Here is a 19,426-nt window from a genome sequence, read left to right as displayed (position 1 = left end):
TGCGGGCTGAAAAAGAGAAAAAAAAAAAAAAAAATAGGAGCGCGTGTTAACAAGATCGTCGCGTGAATATGCCTTACACCGTACATAACGTACATTGAAACTTTACGGGTACATGTCGTATATTATTCTATTCCAGCGCCCTGTGTTCCGTATACGTGGGACAACCTGACCTGGGATGGAATCTGAAGGGTTCGGGGCTGGAAGGGATAGATCGCGTGTTCGCTTTCCTAGCTCTACAACGGGAAGTTAACAAATGAGAGCCGATAATCTATCGCAATCATTTCTGCTTCAGACGTTCCCCTGTATACACACACACGCGCACGTTCAGCTGCGTTGTACAAACGTTAGAGACACCCCCGATGTGTGTACTAGGGTCATTAATTTTCGTCTATTTGCGATGTATCTTTTTTTTCCGTACGCGAGCTTAGGCGATAAAATGTACTGAAAATTAGAATTACGATGGGATTTTTATCGCCAGATTTGTCGAGAATCGTGCGTTCGTTCGATCGGACGAATGACCGGGCGAAGAATTATATTTTCGGTTTCTCCGGTTCGGATTTTCCTCGTCGAATCCTCGGAGGGTTTGTATGGGTTTGTGCGGATAATCGCTGGCGTTGGGGAAATTCTCGCGTTCGTTCGCGAACGGCACGCAGCGTTCCCGTTGCACTTTCGTCGTCGATCCGAAAGCAGCTGATGTAAATTCGCGCTCGCAAGCCCGGCGTGGGTGTTTTACCAGGTGTCCGCGGAAATTCTGGGGTACGGAGTACGGAGGAGGGTCGGAGTGGCGCTTGCGCGCGATCCTCCGCGCGAGGCGAAGAGGGCGTTGCGGAGGGTGAAAATTGTGGAAATTGCCAACGGAGGGGGTAGATTTCAGGAACGAGGGGTACTCGGGTGGCAGTTTGAACATGCCTTCAGTGTACTCTTGCACGTCGCTAGCCGCGTTCGATCCCGACTCGCGGGAAGCTCATTCCGCTCCGACGAAAGCCTACGCGGCGCGAAAGCCGGACTTCAAGGGCGGCAGGCGCGCAGAATTCAAATCCGCGATTTGCGAATGTGATAAAAAATGACAACGTCCACGCGGAACGGACGGGAGATATAAGACGAGGAAAATCGTCCGGGCCGAGGTCGACGCGAATGATGCAGAAATCGAAACGAACGCGAGCTAATCAGTGTGGAAAAAGTAGGTCGAAGTTCGATAGCCGAAATTTTTTGCCCAATAAACGAGAAGGGAATGTAGGACGCCGATTTTCGTCGAGTTCCAAATTCTTTGGAGGAATCCAATCGGTATACGTACGTGCGAAGATCGTTCGACGAGCATTATTTCGGGGGATGGAGTAACAATAATTTTGAGAACATTTCCAGCCGGTCCAAAGGCCAATTAATACAGCGGCATTCGCCCGTCCCCTCCCCCCTCCCGCCCCGGCGGCGAACGTGAAGTCGAGGGGTGCGTTACTCGACGTAACGAGCCTCGGTAATTGATTCGAATAGGCCCTAGAAAAACCCTCCTATCCTTTGTCCTTGGCGAGTCGGTGTCCCTCGATAACTCTATACGGGGACTCTTCTCGTAGTCCTTTTGCGATCTTTCTTTCCCCATCCCATCCCGTCCCATCTCGTCCCATTCCGTTGCTCTTCTCAACTCGGTCGAAAGTACGTGCCGGTTGTGTCGAGTGCCCTGCATATAGGTATACGCGGCATTCCACCGAATAATTTCCCCTTCCATGGGCCGCCGACCGCCCTTCTATTCGCTCCTATTGCATTAAATTGCATCGATCATTGTCGACGGGCGCCCGACCGCGGCACCTCGATTGTTATAAACGGGTATCCTTTCGCGTTTTATCATCCGCAATATCCCGGCCGATATTCCATCGCCGCTTAAATAAACTCGAGCGATTTCTGGGGTCATTGAATCGGGAAATGGTTTCGCCGCGAAAAAATTCAGAGAACCCGGATCCGATATACGCTTTAGGGAGACCGTCGAATGCGAACGAATCTTTGAATCCTAGACGCCCACTAAAAATTTCGTGATTTCCGCCAAATGACGAATCGTGTGTTGTCTATTTTTCAGATGGCGAATCGCGGTTGAGTTGTGACAAGCATCTCTGAAGGTGCGCGACGACACATCGCGGACATGGCTACTTTAACACCGGTTTTAGACAAATATCATCATCTGGATAACATAACGGCGATATTGTCGCCCTACAACGGCACGTCGAATTTGTTGTACGGCGAATACTACGGTGCGGAAAGTATATCGAACTTGGTTAACGGTGAATCGATATTGAACGATAGCATTAAAATAAACGACATCAATTACGCGAGCATAGGGAGATTGCCCTCGTCGTCGTCGTCGCCGTCTTCCTCGTCTTCGTCTTCGCGATCGGCTGCGTCGTCCTCGTCCTCGTCGTCGCGAACGTCGTCCCAGTCCTCGTCGTCGTCCACCTCCTCGATAAACAACAACAACAGCGAAATCGTTCGCGTCGCGGTGTCCAACATTTTGAACGTTAGCGAGATAAATAATTACGGGGCCGGGGATTTCGCGCCGTTGAACAATTTGTTGGGCGGCGGCATAACCGCCGTGAATTACTCCGAAGTGGTACGGGGCACGATATCGTTTTACGAGGATTACAACAACGTCAACAACGACCGAGCGACCGTCGCGGCGATCGACAACCTCATAGAGGACAAGGACGATGCGGACAACGTATTGAACAATTGGTGGGCGATGCTCGCCCTCGTTCTGGTGGTTGGAACGGCGGCCGGGAATATCTTGGTCTGCCTCGCGATCACGTGGGAAAGGAGGCTGCAGAATGTCACCAACTACTTCCTCATGAGTCTCGCCATCACCGATCTCATGGTCGCCGTGCTCGTCATGCCTCTCGGGATCCTCACTCTGGTCAGAGGTGAGTGACGACGGGATATCGGGCAACGCAACGACAACGCGACCGACAAAAAGCAACGACGCGGACCGAAAGTTTTCGCCAATCGCCCTCCTTTTATTATAAAGATTTTTTTTTTCAACCCACTCGGACCCTTTCCAATCCGGACGACACTTCTACTTCCGGGAAGATCCCTTTGAGACTCGATATCTGGGAATTTCATTCCTACCCCCCCCCCCCCCCCCCCTCATCTTTTTTACGGGAGATTACAACAGATTTCAAATACGACGTCGGTCAACGTCTCGTTTTCAAATTCACAGTCGTCGAAATCAGATTCGCGGGAAATCAGCGTCGATTCTTTCCCGATGTCTCTAATGAAAATGATTTTCTAATTTTTTACATGTATTTTTGGTGTCTCATTTCAACCGTTCGGTGTGCAAAATTCGAGAACTCGGTTGTTCCTTCGACTTTGGGAAGACGTCTGCTCGAGATTCGCGAAAAAGAAATATGAATGAAGAGAAAAAAAACTTTCTTTCCAAACGATGGAAACGCGGAGTGTGGATACACGGTGTTATACCTATGTACCTTAGATGTATACGTACGGTATAAATTCGTGTGCTTGCGAAAGGTTGCTTGTCTCCTGTCAGATTAGTCCCTAACAGCTGCTTACGGGTTGTACCCCAGAAGGTCTGATATAAATTTATACCATAGCTGTACGCCGCCGCCCCCCCCCCCCCTCCCTCTTCCCTTTTCTCCCCAACCTTCGGCGGACGTGGACGCGGTCGCGGAAATCCATTGCAGCCATGAATTTTCTTCGCAGGACACACGGAGGGGGGGGGGGGGGGGGGCGAAGGTTTTCAATCTTCTTGTACCGTATCAATTTTAGCGCCTCGTTTTCTCCCTCAAATTGTTATTCATATTTAGACCCGTCCGGTTTTTCGATCAGCACTTACACTCGAGTGTAAATTACGCGGGACATTTCACCCCAGCTACCTCAGGTCGGTGTTCACCTTCACCCGACAAAGACGACTGGGTATTTTCTCGGTGTACACCGATTTCGCTCGCTTCACCTGCGTGAAAATTATCCGCTGCAGTGCAGGAAGCGGTGTCGGTGAAATTTACCTTGGCTTTTAACGGCGCAACTAACAATAAGTGGTCCGTTAGTGGTTTCGTAATAGGGGCTGAATTGGGTGGCCGATGTTGCCGTTGCCGTTGCCGATGTTGTTGTTGTTGTTGTTGTTGTTGTTGTTGTTTTTGTTTTTGTTCTTGTTGTTGTTACGCAAACCACGCCGCTATACCGGCTTAATTGCGGCTAATTGTCCGGGCTACACAATTTTACCATTCGGTGCGAAGCGGGTAAGGTAAATGGAGTCCGGGATGGGAAAACAAAAATATATAAACTTGTTGGCAAAGCCGCGAATTTTCCGGATATCGAGTTTCCGTTTCCCGAAATACTGCTCTGATTTTATACGCAAGAAAGTTGGAATCTTTGGCCGGCGTACGCGCGGCCAATTATCATTGCCGTCGACTTTTCCGTCCCCCTTGTTTCATTTTTTCTCCGTCAACCGATTGAACATTTTTCGTCTCGCTTCTCTCTGCCGCCTACCTTTTTTACGGCTCTCCGATCCGTTTTGTTTCTCCTCACTTCTCGTCTTCGCTCACTCCTTCGCCATCGGACGTCTTCCCATCCGAATTCTTGTTCCGTTTTCACCTTATTATTTACAATTCGCGTGCGTATTATTTCGCGAGTCTGAGGGGTAGATGAAATTTCGAGTCACTTTCATCCTCATCACGCTTTAATAATTATTTACCGCTCCACCGATGAATATTACATACCTACACTCGGGTGGATAGGTATGGGTGTAAATTTAGAATTGATTCGAAAACGAAATCACCGAAACAAGCGCGAAGAATCAAAACGGAAAACCAAAAATACATAATTGAAAGGAAACGCTAACGACGTCGTCACCGTCGTCATTTGATCATTCGCCGGACAATATTAAACGTCAGGTTTGCGGCCTACGTTATTCAGTTTTGGAAAAAATCTCGCGGAAATGCGAGTGGATAACTTTTTCATTCGATCGTACAATAAAATATAAAATAAAAGATTTGAAGACCGAAGCTGCCGGCTCACGCGAATCCATTTCCTATTTATGAATTTCGTACTTAAAAAATGGTAAAAAAAAAAAAAAAAAGCAAGGATAATCGCTTCTGATCCGACGAGCTCTTACCGTTGATTCGAACGAGTAGAACGAGTTTTCCATTCATCCAAATCGAGAATATACGCGGTCATACCCGTAATAAGCGGGGGGTAGTTTCCGTTGGCGCGAAGTGAGGAAAAAAGAAGAAATCGCGAAACGATTAAAAAAAGATCCGAGGGAAAAGTGATGAATTTCCAAAGGTGAAATTAAAGAGCGCGGAGAATCGAATGAAATTCGACCGATCGAACGGCGATAAATTGTCACGCGGTTTTCATACAGCGATGTGAAAATATCCTACTCGTGCGATGCATCCGACGAATCTATTTCCCGTACAAAAATTCCGAGGCTACGAATTGACGATAAATTGCGGTATTCGAGGGTCGGCGCGCGGTCACGTGGTTCCTCCATAGCTACGCCGGTCGTGTTTCACGAATTTACGTTACACAATCGCTCCTCGCACTTCGTGCGAAGGTACAATATATCTATATACGTATACGTTCCATTTCCCTTTTATTTTCATAAACTTAAAATTCCCCCGCCTACGCTTTACCGAATTATTCATGAGACGTCGTATACCGGAGCTCAGCTGCCGTTGCCGCTTCTGCTTCTGCTTCTGACGACGCCGATGCGTAAGCTTCGCGATCTTATCGCAACATTATTTATGAACTGTATACCTACGATACAATATGTACGCTATCATAGGCATATTTCGTAAGCGCAATCGATATACATATATGTATACCCATACCCGTACCGCATTCCGCTTACACCGAATCGACGGAAGCGCGGATTCGTTTCCGCGAGACGTTCGACCGAACTCGAACTTAAAATAAATAAATCGACGTTGAACTTTCGAACGTAGATCCGACTATTGGGAGAAAAGCTTTCGACTTTGCCCTTTTCCCGGGAACTCTGTAAGGGAAGTAAAATTTTGGCAAAGTTCGAGCAATTTCTCCGGGGCAAATTACGTTAGGTATCGAGTTCCGCGGGACGTGCGAGGAAATTACGAAGGAACACGCGGGGTATGTTTGAATTTCATTTAGGGTTCGAACCCGTAAACCACTCGACCACTCGATGCAGTGGCCATTTCTACGGAGATAACGCGTCGTTGACCTGCACGATTCGATTTTCGGAACGCGACGACGACATCGATCCCATCGAAACGTTGCGAACGAGGATTGCTCCGCTCGATTTCATTCCCACGAAGTGTAACGAAGGAAATTTGAATGAAATTAATCGGAACGAAATCGGGGGGTGATTACGAGCGATGAAAAATGTACGCTCAATAATGTACGAGTGTCGGATAAACCGACGATAGAAAAAAAAATCATCCTCACCGATTCGACTCGTCGTCAATTTGATATTATTCTTTCATCCGATACGAATATTACACAACGGCATTCGTTTCGCGTATTGTACGTGGTATAAATACAATTTATACGCATTACCTCGATGGGTTCCAAACGAGCAGCTGGTTTGAAATCACTTTGAGCTTTTTTTTTTTTTTTTTTATTCTTTTCTTTTTTCTTTTTTTCTTTTTCTTTTTCCAGCGCGGTTTACAGGGATGTGTATACCCTACGTACGTACGTCGCGTAAATAAATTATACACATCTACCCTCCGTATTAGAGGTATATTTGATCGCGAGAGGCGGGTACGGGGTTGGTTTATACGCGGTATGTGCGGCGGAATAAAATTTTCTTTTCACTTTTACATATTATCCGATACACCGCAAAATCGTCACATTTATTTCATCCTTATCCTTACATCTTTTCAACCAGAGGACGCTGTCTTTTTTTTTTTTTCTTTTTTTTTTTTCCTCCCCCTCATTACCTTCCTCCACTCGTTTAATTTCAATTGACTTTTCTTTCATTTTTCGTCGTTCTCTCGCATTTTTCGTATCTCTTATTCTGAACTACTACTAAAAAACCCCGAAAAGACGTCGTTCCTACATGAGACCGAATCAATTTTTCAAAGAATAAGACTTGTAATCAGGCGAGGTACACGTCCGATACAAAAAAAATACAGGCGTATAATTAGAGAACGCGAACGGTTGAGGTGAAACGTCCAAAAAAATAACGGGGGTGATCGTCACGTGATAGATACAGCCGTGATCGTGGTTCGATCATCCGATTCCGAAAATGAACGACGCGATGTGTGTACGTACGATGATATTATTGCGCGAAAATTGTATACCGAGTGTGACGTGGGGGAACGACGTGTAACACGTGTGTACTACGTATCGCACGTACATTCGTCTAGGATTATAAGTAGGTAAATATGTAAATATGTAGTCCGTACACGGATATTACGGATATTGTTTGTAGAGCGTGCAGTGAACTAATGTTGACGTTTAATTTTGCGAAATTTTATACGCCGCGGCGGCACCCGCGCGAGTATTATACATACAAGTATACCTTCGACCACCTACACATTTTCCGGACGTCGGATGAACGGTCCTCTGGAAAATATATGATTTCTTTTTTTTTTTTTTTTTTTTATTTTTGTTATTTCATTCGGCGTTAACAAATTGATTATCAAACGCAAAATAATACCGCACTATTTCCGATTCATTTTAGTTAGAGAGGATTTTCAGGTATTTCGGTCGTCACCTGATGCCGCGAGGCGTATGATATTTGACACGTGATTTATGAATATAAATCACCTGTACAGCGAGGGAAAAAAAAATGACCGGCAAAATGGGGTCGATAAAGAAAAGAAAAGAAAAGAAAAAAAAAAAAAAAAAACAGGTTCAACGAAAGAACCGATGTGCATAAATAGGTGTACGCGAGACCCAGGTTCTTCTTTTTTCCTTTTCTTTTGCAATCAAGTTATTCAAATCAGCGCTTCGATGAAAAGAGCACGAGAGGATTTAGTCAATTTCGTTAGATTTTTGGGGGGTAGTTCCAGTCCTGGAGGTATTATACACGTACGTTATAACGCTGTATTGGCCAGCAATCGTTGTGAAAAATTGCTCGATCAAAATTAGCCGTCCCGTCGGTTTCGTCCGATTTTCCGTGATCAATGAATTTTGTCGGGCGCATATATATACATATAGGTAAAGTTTTTATTCGCAGAGCGGAATTTCCAAACCGACTATGATGTTTATGCATTATACATGACGCATCTGATTAAAATAATTCTATTTACACCAAAAAGCAGCTCGAAAGGGGGAGATGAGTGCGTCGGACGTAGATAAGAGAGAAGTTAGCTAAGGTTGGATTAGGTTGCCTTAGATATAGCGCGACGGACGGGTCTCGGAGTACAGCAATTACTTATTCAGTTACGAATTCCAGCTGCTTACTTATTTCCAAAACCAGAAGTGGATGTGAAATCCTTCGTTTCTCACTTACTCCGTACGCGATATTTTCTCCGTCTCTATCCACCCTTTTGGATATTCTTTTTTTGCTGCGCGGGGATGAAACTTTTTCTTGTTTTTTTTTCTACACCGCAACGCTGGGGTATAACTTGTATGCGATTCTCATCTCGTTCGGAGGGTCTTTGAGTTTTGTATAATTGCGCACATATTTTTTCTTCGATTTTTTCGCTTCTTTTTTTTTTTTGAAATCATTGCGGACGCGATTGACGAATAAACGATGCAAATAATTTTAATGGCGTGACGAAGAGAATTCGAATAATTTGTTTTTCTATCGCTCGTACGTCGGATCTTGCAAAGGATGCGGGAATTTCATTCAAAGCGTAAGAGTTCGTGATTTTTCATATACTACATACAAGGAGAAGCATTTCAGAATTTTATTTGCATTGTGGTTCGTTTGAATTTCAAGTTTGCTTTGGTACGTCATGTCGTCTTCCTCATACTTCTTCCCTTCAACTTCGTGTAATTTTAACTCGCGGAATTTCAAAGTTGTACACATTGCATACGTACGAGATAGCTACGAGGCATTCCACGTCAAACGGGCTATTATTTGCAAAAGATTTTTTGAACTTTGTGAAAATTTTTCAAAGTCCTGCACTTTTTGAGTCGAGAAATTGACGATGACTCGATCAATTTCACGGATAGTCCAATTTGGCTACCATATTCGGATGCCTGGGATTAAAATACACAAGTACGGCATATGAAAGAATTTTTGAAAAGACGTTGATCTTCGACCCCAAAATCGATCATTGGAACAATAATGATAACGACGATAATAATAACGACGACGACGAATGAATAAAATCGTTTAGATAAAGCTGAAAGTTCACAGCTGGGGATCGATGCTAAGGTGAACAAGGTACTCGGCGAGGTTATTATTCGCGAAGAAGGGGTGGGAATCGAAGTTCGACTTGAAATCAGCGAAAGGGAAATTACGTCGCTCTCACAATCGGTAATTTATTGGCAGCTAGCGCTCGTTGTAGGAGCTTTTTTTCCAACGGAAAAAAGAAAAGAAACGGAAAGGGGGGAAAAAAAAAGGAGGCGGTGGCGTAAATATCCTCCGGAGTTTCGAAGGGCGACTTACCGCCTCGCACACTGCGGATTTCGAGTCCGAGAATTCAAATTCGTCAATCGACTCTAACGGAGTCAGAAAATAGTATAACGACGCAAGGAACAGGGCATTCGAACGATTTTCATCGTTGTTTCGGGAATCGAATAAAAAAAAACCCAGAGACAATCAAAGTCCCATTGCGTTTCGCGTCGAGGTACGCGAATCCACGAACGAAACTGACCTATCGCCGCGAATAATCGAGTTACTCGCCTCTCTTCGATCCTGGAAATGTCAGGAAGCTAATCGATATTCGGGAAGATCGGAGAAGTAGCGACGCTGTACATTTTGTTTCGTCCCACGTACCGCGGTGGGGATGTGCAGTTGGATTCCGTGCGGAACGTCGCGCGAAAACTATTCGATTACCTCGGGAAATGCAGATTCCAGCTCGAGTCAAAGGAGGATCGGGTCACAGCGAAAACGATCGCGGCTATCCCCGTCGACAAATCTCGCCGAGAGAATTGAACGCCGTTGAATTTTACCGCCGCGCTCGTGACGCGCCCCCAAGTCAAAGTTCTCGCGAATCTGAGAACCTGCGTTGAATAATAAAAACATTTGTAGATAGGTACGTAAGGTAGCCACCTACGCTCGGTTCATTATGCAAATGCGGATAACATTGAACCGGCCGAGTGGCCCAGCTGTTGCCGATACGAGTGCCGGGCGAGCGTTGAAACGGCAATGGAAACGCAAACGGAGGAGTGTAAGTATAAAAAAAGAAAAGGCGAAGCTCAAGTTGAAGCTAAAGCCAAAGGACGGGGGGTTGCTTCTGATGAGGTAATATAATTCCCGAGAGGAATTATATCGCGTACACGGCTATTTATACACCCGTACCGATGTACGGGGTGTTCCGAAGTGGAAGACCGGACGATTTCGCGACACGACGCGAACTAAGGTGATGTAAAAGTGAAATTGTCGGAAATTTTTCGTTTCGGAAATCCGCAAAACCTTCCCGGGGGTTAAGATCCCCTCGTTCCGCGATTACTCGTCGCCTATTTCGTATCTTGGCGTTTCCCGGTTAAGCAAGCAGGTCACGACATGGAAATGGTAATTATCGTCTACGGAAATTACTCGTAGGCACATAACGATTACCTTCAACTATGGATACGTCGTAATTATCTACCGTACGCGTGCGCGCGTTTATGATATCGTTCTCCTTTCAAGTAAATAATATCGGATCGCTAACGTGGACCCTGCCGGCAACGGCGTTCGAACGATACGAGAAAAGAAAATTCCTCACCAACGAGCGACGATAATCATTCGAAATCCCATATAAAATGCGCTCCGATACATCTCCGGTTCTATTTCCACGAGCCCGCAACGAACTTGTCCTCAGGATTTCTCCGTTCTCCTCTATTTTTCTCTCATTTTCTCTCGTTGCCGGACCCACGTCGGATCGATCGCACCCCCCTCCCCCCCTCGCCGCCTCGCCTTTCCGCTTCATCTCTTGGAAAATTTCATCTCTCAAAACGTTCCCGTCGCCCGACGGGGTCACCCGAAATCCCTGTCAAAAATCACCGGGAGAAAAAAGGGGCAACGCGGCGCAAAAAGTTTGGAGGGGGGGGCGGAGGGGAGAAAAAGATGAAGAAATAAACGAAGGTAACACCGCGACGCTCCGAAGTCGGCGAGAAAACAATGAGGATAACATCCTGTTTCACCTTTTTCTCCCCGCTCTTTAGTTTCCCCATCGAGGGAGTATAAAATTCGAATAACGGGGTCGTTAAAGCGGCGTTTACCGTGGGGTTGAATTATTTATGTTTATTTTTTTTTTTTTTTGCCCGATCCTCACCGGTGTCGCGGAGGACGCGGAGTACGCGGAGGACGAGGGCCGCGCGGGACGAGGACGGCAGGATCACCCGGGACATCGGTCGCGTCTGCCCCGCGCGACGGCAATAACGCTGCGAAACTTTAGCACATCAATTTAGTCGACTGCCGCGCGTCTTATCGCCGCAAAAAACTATAGCCGGGGCTTCTTTTTGCCGGGTTTCGTAGACACCCGGGCGTACGGGGTGTCGCCTTTCGAACGAGGAATTCGACCTTTTTCATTTTCGCCGGCTCACGTCGTCGAACGCGGAACGGGACGCCCCGCGAACGGTGTGGCTGTGCGGCGAAAAACTTTTCGGAAACACCAGGCGACGCTTTCGGGGAGAAGAGCGAGAGAAAAATATTTGACGAGGTCGTAGAAACGTGCCGCCGAGTCGGACGATCCCGAGGTCCGACCGTCTCCGGGAAGCTGCGGGCTTCGGAAGGATGGTCAGAGGACTGGGAACTGGGAAAATGAGTGGAATGAAAAAACGATAAGAAAGAAACTAAATGAAACAAGGTGGATTAAAATCAATCGTTGTGCAAACGACGAATAATATCTTATTCCAGTAGACTCCGCTTCGTTACCCCGTTACGGCACGGCGAGTCCTAATTGAAACGCGCGACGAAACGACGTCGATTTGAATATTTCATCGAGACGACTCGGACGGATTATTGACAAGGATAATTATCCACACGCAACGCACTCCGTTTCAATTCAGAGTTATTATATCGTTGTAATAATATACTTTGCGGCGTTCGCGCGGTGTCTGGAGAAGGAAGTGCGTGAATTAGTTATCTCAGTTCGGTGTAAAACTTCCATTTCAAGGGGTACCAGGTAGATGGGTCGCACGTTGGTGTAGCGGGTAGGAACGTACGGGGACGTAAGTACCTCCCTTTCAAAGTTGGCGTTCCGCTCTTCCCCCTCTCCACCCCTGAGCCCGGGTCCTCGCCCTCGACTCTTCCTCCTTCCAGCCCGTCGTCCCCTCGGACAAACCGAAATCCGTCGGTCCCTTCTGCTGTATATTATATATACCGCCGTTTCCGCTCTCCTCTCCATGTAAGTATATCGCCCCGAATCGTACGCATGCCTTCGTCGTACGGGGTGAGTTTCGAAAATTTCGACAAACTCGCCGCGACGTCTCCGCCGCGGGGAAACAAAGATTTTTTTCTTTTTTTTTTTGGAAAAATAAAAAATTCTCGCGGTAGCGAAGGCATCGAGCGGGGTGTGGCTCCGAGAGTCGTGCGATAAAAGAAAAAGAGAAACAAGAAACAACGTAGGTAAAGGTACGGCGTGCGTATAAGTCAGTCGCGTATCCCGTATATCGTATTATCGGCTTTCCTTGAACGGTGCCCGTTGATAAATTCGACTTGGGGAAAAGTTTGAACCCCACGTCACGACCGAGTCACCCTAAATACGGACGCGCAAAAATATGTATCGACGTACACGTATTATACGTATCGAATTCAGTTTTTCAGATCGATATCCGCGTCTGCTCTGGTTTTTCTTTTCTTCTTTTTTTTTTTAATTTATTTATACGCGTTTCTTTTCTCATTCCATAATTCGTTCGAAAACTTTTACGTCGAGCTTTTTTCGGCGAGGAACGAAAACGAAACGCAGTCGCAGGTGTGGACGCGACGATAACATTATTCATTGAGTTTTTATGAGTTGAGAAAAAATATCGAAACTCCGTCGTGTACGCGATGTTTCGCGCCTGTACACGATGACGACGTTAGGATAAGACACCAACGTTACTCGTTCGAATTCACTCTTCTCTCGTTTCCTCCCTCTCCCTCTCTTCCGTCAAGATTCCCGTCGGAAGTCTTCGATGGAATAACCTTTTTCTTTTTTACAAAACTAACGACAAGTTAACAACAACGACGTATCGTAGAACGAAACGTGATACATAGGATCGGGGCGAATCGTGCGTTGCGTCGACACGCGTCGAGTCGACGTGAAAATTCCCTCGAAAATCTCACGGCGACGCGTTATTTACGTTATGTATTCAATCAACAGGTCGTCCGCGGCGTCGTTGTGTGCGGGGGAGGGGGGGAGGGGGGAGACCGTTCTACGTGGAACGTAGGCGGGCTACATAACGTGTGAAATTGATTTCCTTTAAACAGCAACGATAACAACGATATTTAATGACGGAGAGCCAATAACGCGCGGACAGAGGAAATTGATTATTTAATCAAAGCGTGTCAACTACTGTCTGCGATTTAGCCACCGTTGGATAGGTGGGTACTTCTACGTGCGTCCGATGGGGCGGGCTTATTTTTCCGATAAAATATGTCGGAGAAAAAGGAAAGGGAGAAACACGAGGGAAAATAAAATTGAATTTCGAGGGTGGCGCATCAGGTGGTTCCCCCGGGATTTTTTAGCGATGAATCAAATGGCCATAGGCCGGACCGCGATCCCTCAGGAAATCTGTACAGGGGAAAGATAGATACGTTACGGTCGTCGAGTTTTTCAATTTGAAAAATTTTATACCTCCGTCGACGTCCGATTCGAATATTACTCGCGTCAAAACTTGATCATATCATTCAAGTCGGATCGGATCGGGTCCGTCGTTTGAAAAGGGAATCGAAGAAAATTCGTTCTTCCGAGACGGAAATAAAGTCGAAAATTTGAGGAATTCTCTCAAGCGAGTCAAAAGTAACTCTATAATTATTTCGACTCTAGGGTTGATCATCGCGATGATAACTTTTCTCGCTAAAAGGGTAGTTTTACCGCACTCGTACGGAATCGCGAAACGTTCGTATTCGCGGAAGAGGTCGGTTTCGCGAAACGAAAGGTGGATATCTCAGGTGGGTTTTGCTTGACGCGTTCACGTTCCGCAGGAGTAACCCTCGTCAACGCGTCGAGAGAGAGACGAGCGCGATTCCCGCACGCGGCGAGTCCACGTAGGTTTCGCCGGTCACCGAGGTTGTCGTAGGGACGCGACAGTTTCGCTTCATATCACGCGAAGCTCTATCCGAGTTGACCGTCGCGCGTCTCGCAGCTTAATTCCCTTATACTTCCTCCGCAACCTTCGGGTTAATAGTTGTCACTGGTGAACGAGATTACGTCCTCGTCGTGGACGAGGGGAGCGGGGGGCGGGTCCGATGAAAAAATGACGCGGTTCTCACTTCCGCGAATTTCCCTTTAGACGCGCGGGTATAAATTGGCGAATCGTGGAACGATTTCATCGGATTCCGTTGCAACGTATCGAGCCGTGCATCGCTTTGAACGTGAGCCAAGCCGACCCCCGATCGGCGGGCGGCGTCACAGGTAGCAAAAAGGGGTGAAATAATGGATTATACCGGGGGAATCTCGACACGGTTAGGCGAGCGTGTCCCCCGCGAGTTCGCCAACATTTCGCAAGCTCTCCGCGAAGTTGACGGAGCCGAGGTCGCAGGGGGGGTGGGGGAGAGAGAGAGAATCGATCGTTTTTCCCGCGAATGAATCTAAGCTAATTAATTCCCCGCGCGCACCCGATGGGAACCCCGGAGCTCGTTCGGTCTACTTTCGCCGCTACCCCCGAAGTCTGTGTCACGGCTCCGGATTTTCAACCGCTTTTTCATACCTCTCTCTCCGCTTCTCTTCCTTCTCTCTCCTCCCGCACGTATCCTACTCCCGAGGTACTTCCTTATCCCCCTTTACTTTTTTTTCTTTCTCCTATCTACAATCCCTAGAGCCGCAATCGACGACAATCAATGCCGCTTCATCGCCCTCCCCAAATCTTTTGACCAATCTCGATCCTCGACTTCGGCAAGCGATATTTTGATCGGCGAAAACTTGTTACTTTTATTTCTACCGCTGGTTGTTTTTTTTTTTTGTTTTTTTTTGTTCGTATCATCCCTCGCGAGTTTTTGGTTCAATTTTCTCCTCGTATCGATTCCTCGAAGTCGACCGAAACTATACTCAATTAATTCTTTCTGCGTATCAATTTCATTATCTTTTGTTCTCATTCTATTTTAATCACCCGTTGAAACCGGGATAAAAAATGTCACGTGGATTAATTTTCGAAAGCGCTTTACGAAATTGAAGAAATTCGATCAACCCGCGGATATAAACGCGCGGGTGATAATTCTTCGGATTTTTCTTCCATACGCAGGTATCTCGTATCACTCGTAAAATGAGGAAAAACGGATGGGGGGGGAAAAAAAAAAAAAAAAACCAACGACGATCTATGAAAAGATCTCCGCAGGATAGAAAATGACGCGCCGGAACGTCGAGATCTTTGTACTCGACGCACACACGTAGCGCGGTAGTGTGCTCCGAGTCAGAGAGTCAAGTGAAATGGATAAAATGGGTAGAGGAAAAAAAAAAAGGTGAAAAAAAAAAATCGAAAAAAGTACGAAGCGAGAATAAGGAAGGAGAAGCGATGAATTTCCCTCTCGATTTCGCCCTATTCCTCATCCACGCGCGTATAGGTATACCGTAGGAAATACAGTGGGTATCTATCGTGACTTTTAATCGAGAAGCGCGCTTTTTTGCCGATTCTATATATACGTATACGTACACGTATGTATTCTATATGGCATTCTATTATACCCGACGAACCGTACGTTGGCTTTCAATTCTACGTCAAGGATACGTTGATTTTTTTCTCTCACGCGCGCGTTCGTGTTCATTTTTAATATTTTCTTTTCTCGTTACTCGTGTCAAATCTATCGGATGCCCCATTTACCGAAAACTCTTCGTTCTTCCACATTTTCTCACCGAGAATGTCTTTCGTCGAAACATTTCTTCACCTTGTTCACCTGTACGGTTCGTGCGATGTGGTTAATGTTCGTCCGTTCTTCGAAATTAAGAAATTTAATGTAAATGAGAAACAAAAAGCTTCCACAAATGAATTGTATACCCGGTTATACCGTAATGTCGTATAATATTTTGCTGTTTTTTTTTTCGCTAAAATTGGATCGCGTGATGAGATTATATCCGTGCGATACACGAATATCTGCGTAAGTAGATATTCTTTTTTTGTGTTTTTCTTTCATTTATCAAACGAGGCTTACGAGTCCGGATGTAAAGGGTGTCTGATTTCGAAGTTGAAATTATTCGATTTATCGTAATATCTATGTTTGATCTATCGAACCGATGAAAAAAAGGACGCGGATCGCGAACAAGTTAAATTAGTTCTTACCTTACACAGGTATTAAAAAATGAGTACGGGTACCCAGTCACACAGCCGCGATATTAATATCTGGGTTGCGGCGTAGGTGTATGATACAATTCGTACACGTACCATATTCAACTCGAACGTAATTTAAAGTCGAGGAAAAAGGTAATTAAGTAGATCCCGTCACTTTCACGGATAACCCCTTACCATCTACCTACCCTACCCTACCCTCCACCCCCTCGAAAGTATAGTACGGACTCGCGTCACGCACACTTTCTCTCTTAATTTAAACACCGCAGCAAATTAACCCTCTCCTCTTCCCTGCATTCCTCCCTCCCTCCCCCCGTTCTCCCTCTTTTTCTCTCTCTCTCTCCGGCGTACCATCCACCACCCATTCGCTCTTATCCTTTCGAATACGTCACGCAGAACTTTAAACTCTGACCACGCACCGCCCCACCGACGCACGCGACGCCAAGACCTCGCGTCCTTTTCCGCGCCCTCATTCCGCGTATCATTGTATTTATGCTGCAATTGGCCTTCCGTTGCGCCCCAAAATGACGATTTTCTTCAAACGATCGGAACCTCCCTCTACCCGATGACCTGTGTCGAGATTTTCGTAACCGCTAATTATATCCGAAGAAAAAAAAACGAAAAGAACGAAAAAAAAAAAAACGTATCAATTGACCGAAATACAAAGGGAGGCAGAGGGATGACAGGGGGTGTAAAATGATTTGCACCTGAGACAACAGACCGGAGGAAGGCATCGTCGTTATTCCACCTCCGCGATACTCCGTTGCAGTGATTGATGTTCGGTGAAACAATTTGCATTTTAAAAGCTTTCGGTTCTTCATTCCGCGTACGCGTATACACATACGTCTCTATGGTACGGACCGCACACCACCTCACGGGTGTAGATAAATCGTACAGCGGGCCCCAACTTTGCGCCGCACACGTGTTGTCGCCGTTTCGAAATTTGCATGAGCACATATTGTTTTTTTGTCAATTAAGATACGAGACACACCGTTATCGCGACAACGTGGAAAAGACTCGATATATACACACACACCCCCCGTGACAAAGAAAAAAGGATCAGCTCACACCGTACACGCGTCGTATTCTATATGCAAATCGTGATTGTATCATCGGATATATTGTTTGACGGTGTAATTCCGACGGGTTGATAAATTATGTTTCGCATAATTTCTTTTCATTCCTTTTCTGATTCCAGGCTACTTCCCGCTACCGGCGGTCTACTGCTTGGTATGGATCTGTTTCGACGTCCTCCTTTGCACGGCCAGTATAATGCATCTCTGCACGATATCGGTCGACCGATACCTCAGCCTTCGCTATCCCATGAAATTCGGCAGGAATAAAACGAAGAGACGCGTCATATTGAAAATAATATTCGTGTGGCTACTGAGCATCGCCATGAGTCTTCCGTTGAGCCTCATGTACTCGAAGGTATGTGACGCGTACAACTATTTTACACATACGCTGCACACCGTTTATTTTAAATCCCACGAGATAACGGTACAAGGGGTGAATTCGACACCTGGACCGACGCAGAAGACAATCGGGTAGAAATGTATGAATTGATAGCCAGCGAACGCGACGCAAGCATAGGCGGTACGGCTGTATCCTAATCGTGCGAAAAAAAAAAAACTCTAACAATAATTCACCTCTTCCGAGCCGAGGCATCTGTGCGTGTGTACCTATACCTGTATACGTATTATTAATATATAATATGACGGAGACTGGAGGACAGTTTCCTAATTGCCCCAGGGACCGCGATAACGATGTTTCTCTGCCATATTATATATGGACCCGGCAAAATGGCTACGCGCTCCCGTATAACCGTTGCACGTCCGTGTAAAAATTCAGTTTTCGTTGCTTTTTTTTTTTTTTTTTATTACCGTTCTTACATTCGGCGGGCTTCTTCTCGTTTTCTATTTTGTCAGCGATTTTGCGACTCGGCCCCCGCGGTACGGTACGGTATTATTACAGGTGCGTTGTTACACGCGCCCGGTGTACGCGTACACGACGATATACCGTATCGATGGAAAATTACAGTCGCGTTGTATAATAATCGAATATTCCATGGCGGAAATGTACATGGGAATAAAAAAATTTGCGAGGGAGGGAGGAATGGAGTGGTATATACCCGCATATTACGTATAGGTATAAATAAATTGCAATTTTAAGTTCAAAGTCCGTTAAAAGAAACTCAATTCCGTCAACCTCCGGCGATCTTTCCCTTTTCTGCCACCCTGGGCGTTTTCCACGTCGAGAATCGTCGTCTCTCTATCTCTCTCTCTCCCTCTCTCCCCCTCCTCCCCCTCCCCCTCTTCGTCTCTTCCCGGCTCCCTCTTCTCCCTCAGGCTCGCCGTGCGCGGCTCGCATCAAAGGTTAGAATTTTTAATTATCGGAATTGAAGAGTTGCTTCGAGAAAACGTGATTAAGGCTGTAGAGAGCCCAGGCAGCCAACCGCCCGATGCAGGCAGCAAGTCGGACAAGACGCGATACAGAGAGACACCGGTGTACCGTGCAGTATAACGTACCTACTATATGGTACAACGTCATCGTCTAATTCGTCCTCCCAGTTTCGTTCTCGCATCCCTCGAGACACCGATACAACATTCGAGTGTAGCGATAATTATTTTACGACAAAACCTTCGTACTTGTACCGTACACCGCAGTTGGCTGCTGCTTTCGTCCTACGCGACTCCGTCGTCGACGTTCTTAATCTCCTCTTTTTTTTTCTCTCTCTCTCTCCCTCTCTCTATTTACCGACATTTTAATTCTGTTCTCGTTTTTTTCGATCCCTTTTTATAATTTCATTCCGCGTACAGGAAGCTCCGCGGCGGTAATAATTCTTCGTGGATACGCGCGTGCATATTATATACATACATACATACATACGTATACGGGGTATTCCATGCGTGAAAAACTCGACGAGGTTCCG

At 46.2% G+C, this 19,426-nt stretch overlaps 1 protein-coding gene across 3 annotated transcripts in view; it reads left to right on the top strand.

Moving 5' to 3' along the window:
- The first annotated feature begins 734 nt into the window (after nt 1–734).
- The window catches only part of LOC110117141 (5-hydroxytryptamine receptor 2A), a 31,799-nt gene continuing 13,107 nt past the window's right edge, over nt 735–19,426 (top strand). The window contains exons 1-3 of one of the 3 annotated variants that reach the window (XM_048650999.1): nt 735–1,180; nt 2,066–2,900; nt 17,693–17,925. In XM_048650999.1, the coding sequence (XP_048506956.1) occupies nt 2,129–2,900; nt 17,693–17,925 (1,005 nt within the window). In that variant the 5' untranslated portion in view covers nt 735–1,180; nt 2,066–2,128. Of the gene's footprint in view, nt 2,901–17,692; nt 17,926–19,426 lie in introns of all 3 variants that reach the window. The other 2 variants (XM_048650998.1, XM_048651000.1) reach the window with 2 other exon arrangements.

The sequence above is a fragment of the Athalia rosae genome, chromosome 2 (genome assembly GCF_917208135.1).
Source record: "Athalia rosae chromosome 2, iyAthRosa1.1, whole genome shotgun sequence".
Taxonomy (NCBI): Eukaryota; Metazoa; Arthropoda; class Insecta; order Hymenoptera; family Athaliidae; genus Athalia; species Athalia rosae.
The sequence above is the reverse complement of the archived record's forward strand: the minus strand, read 5'-3'. Positions and strand labels throughout refer to the sequence as shown.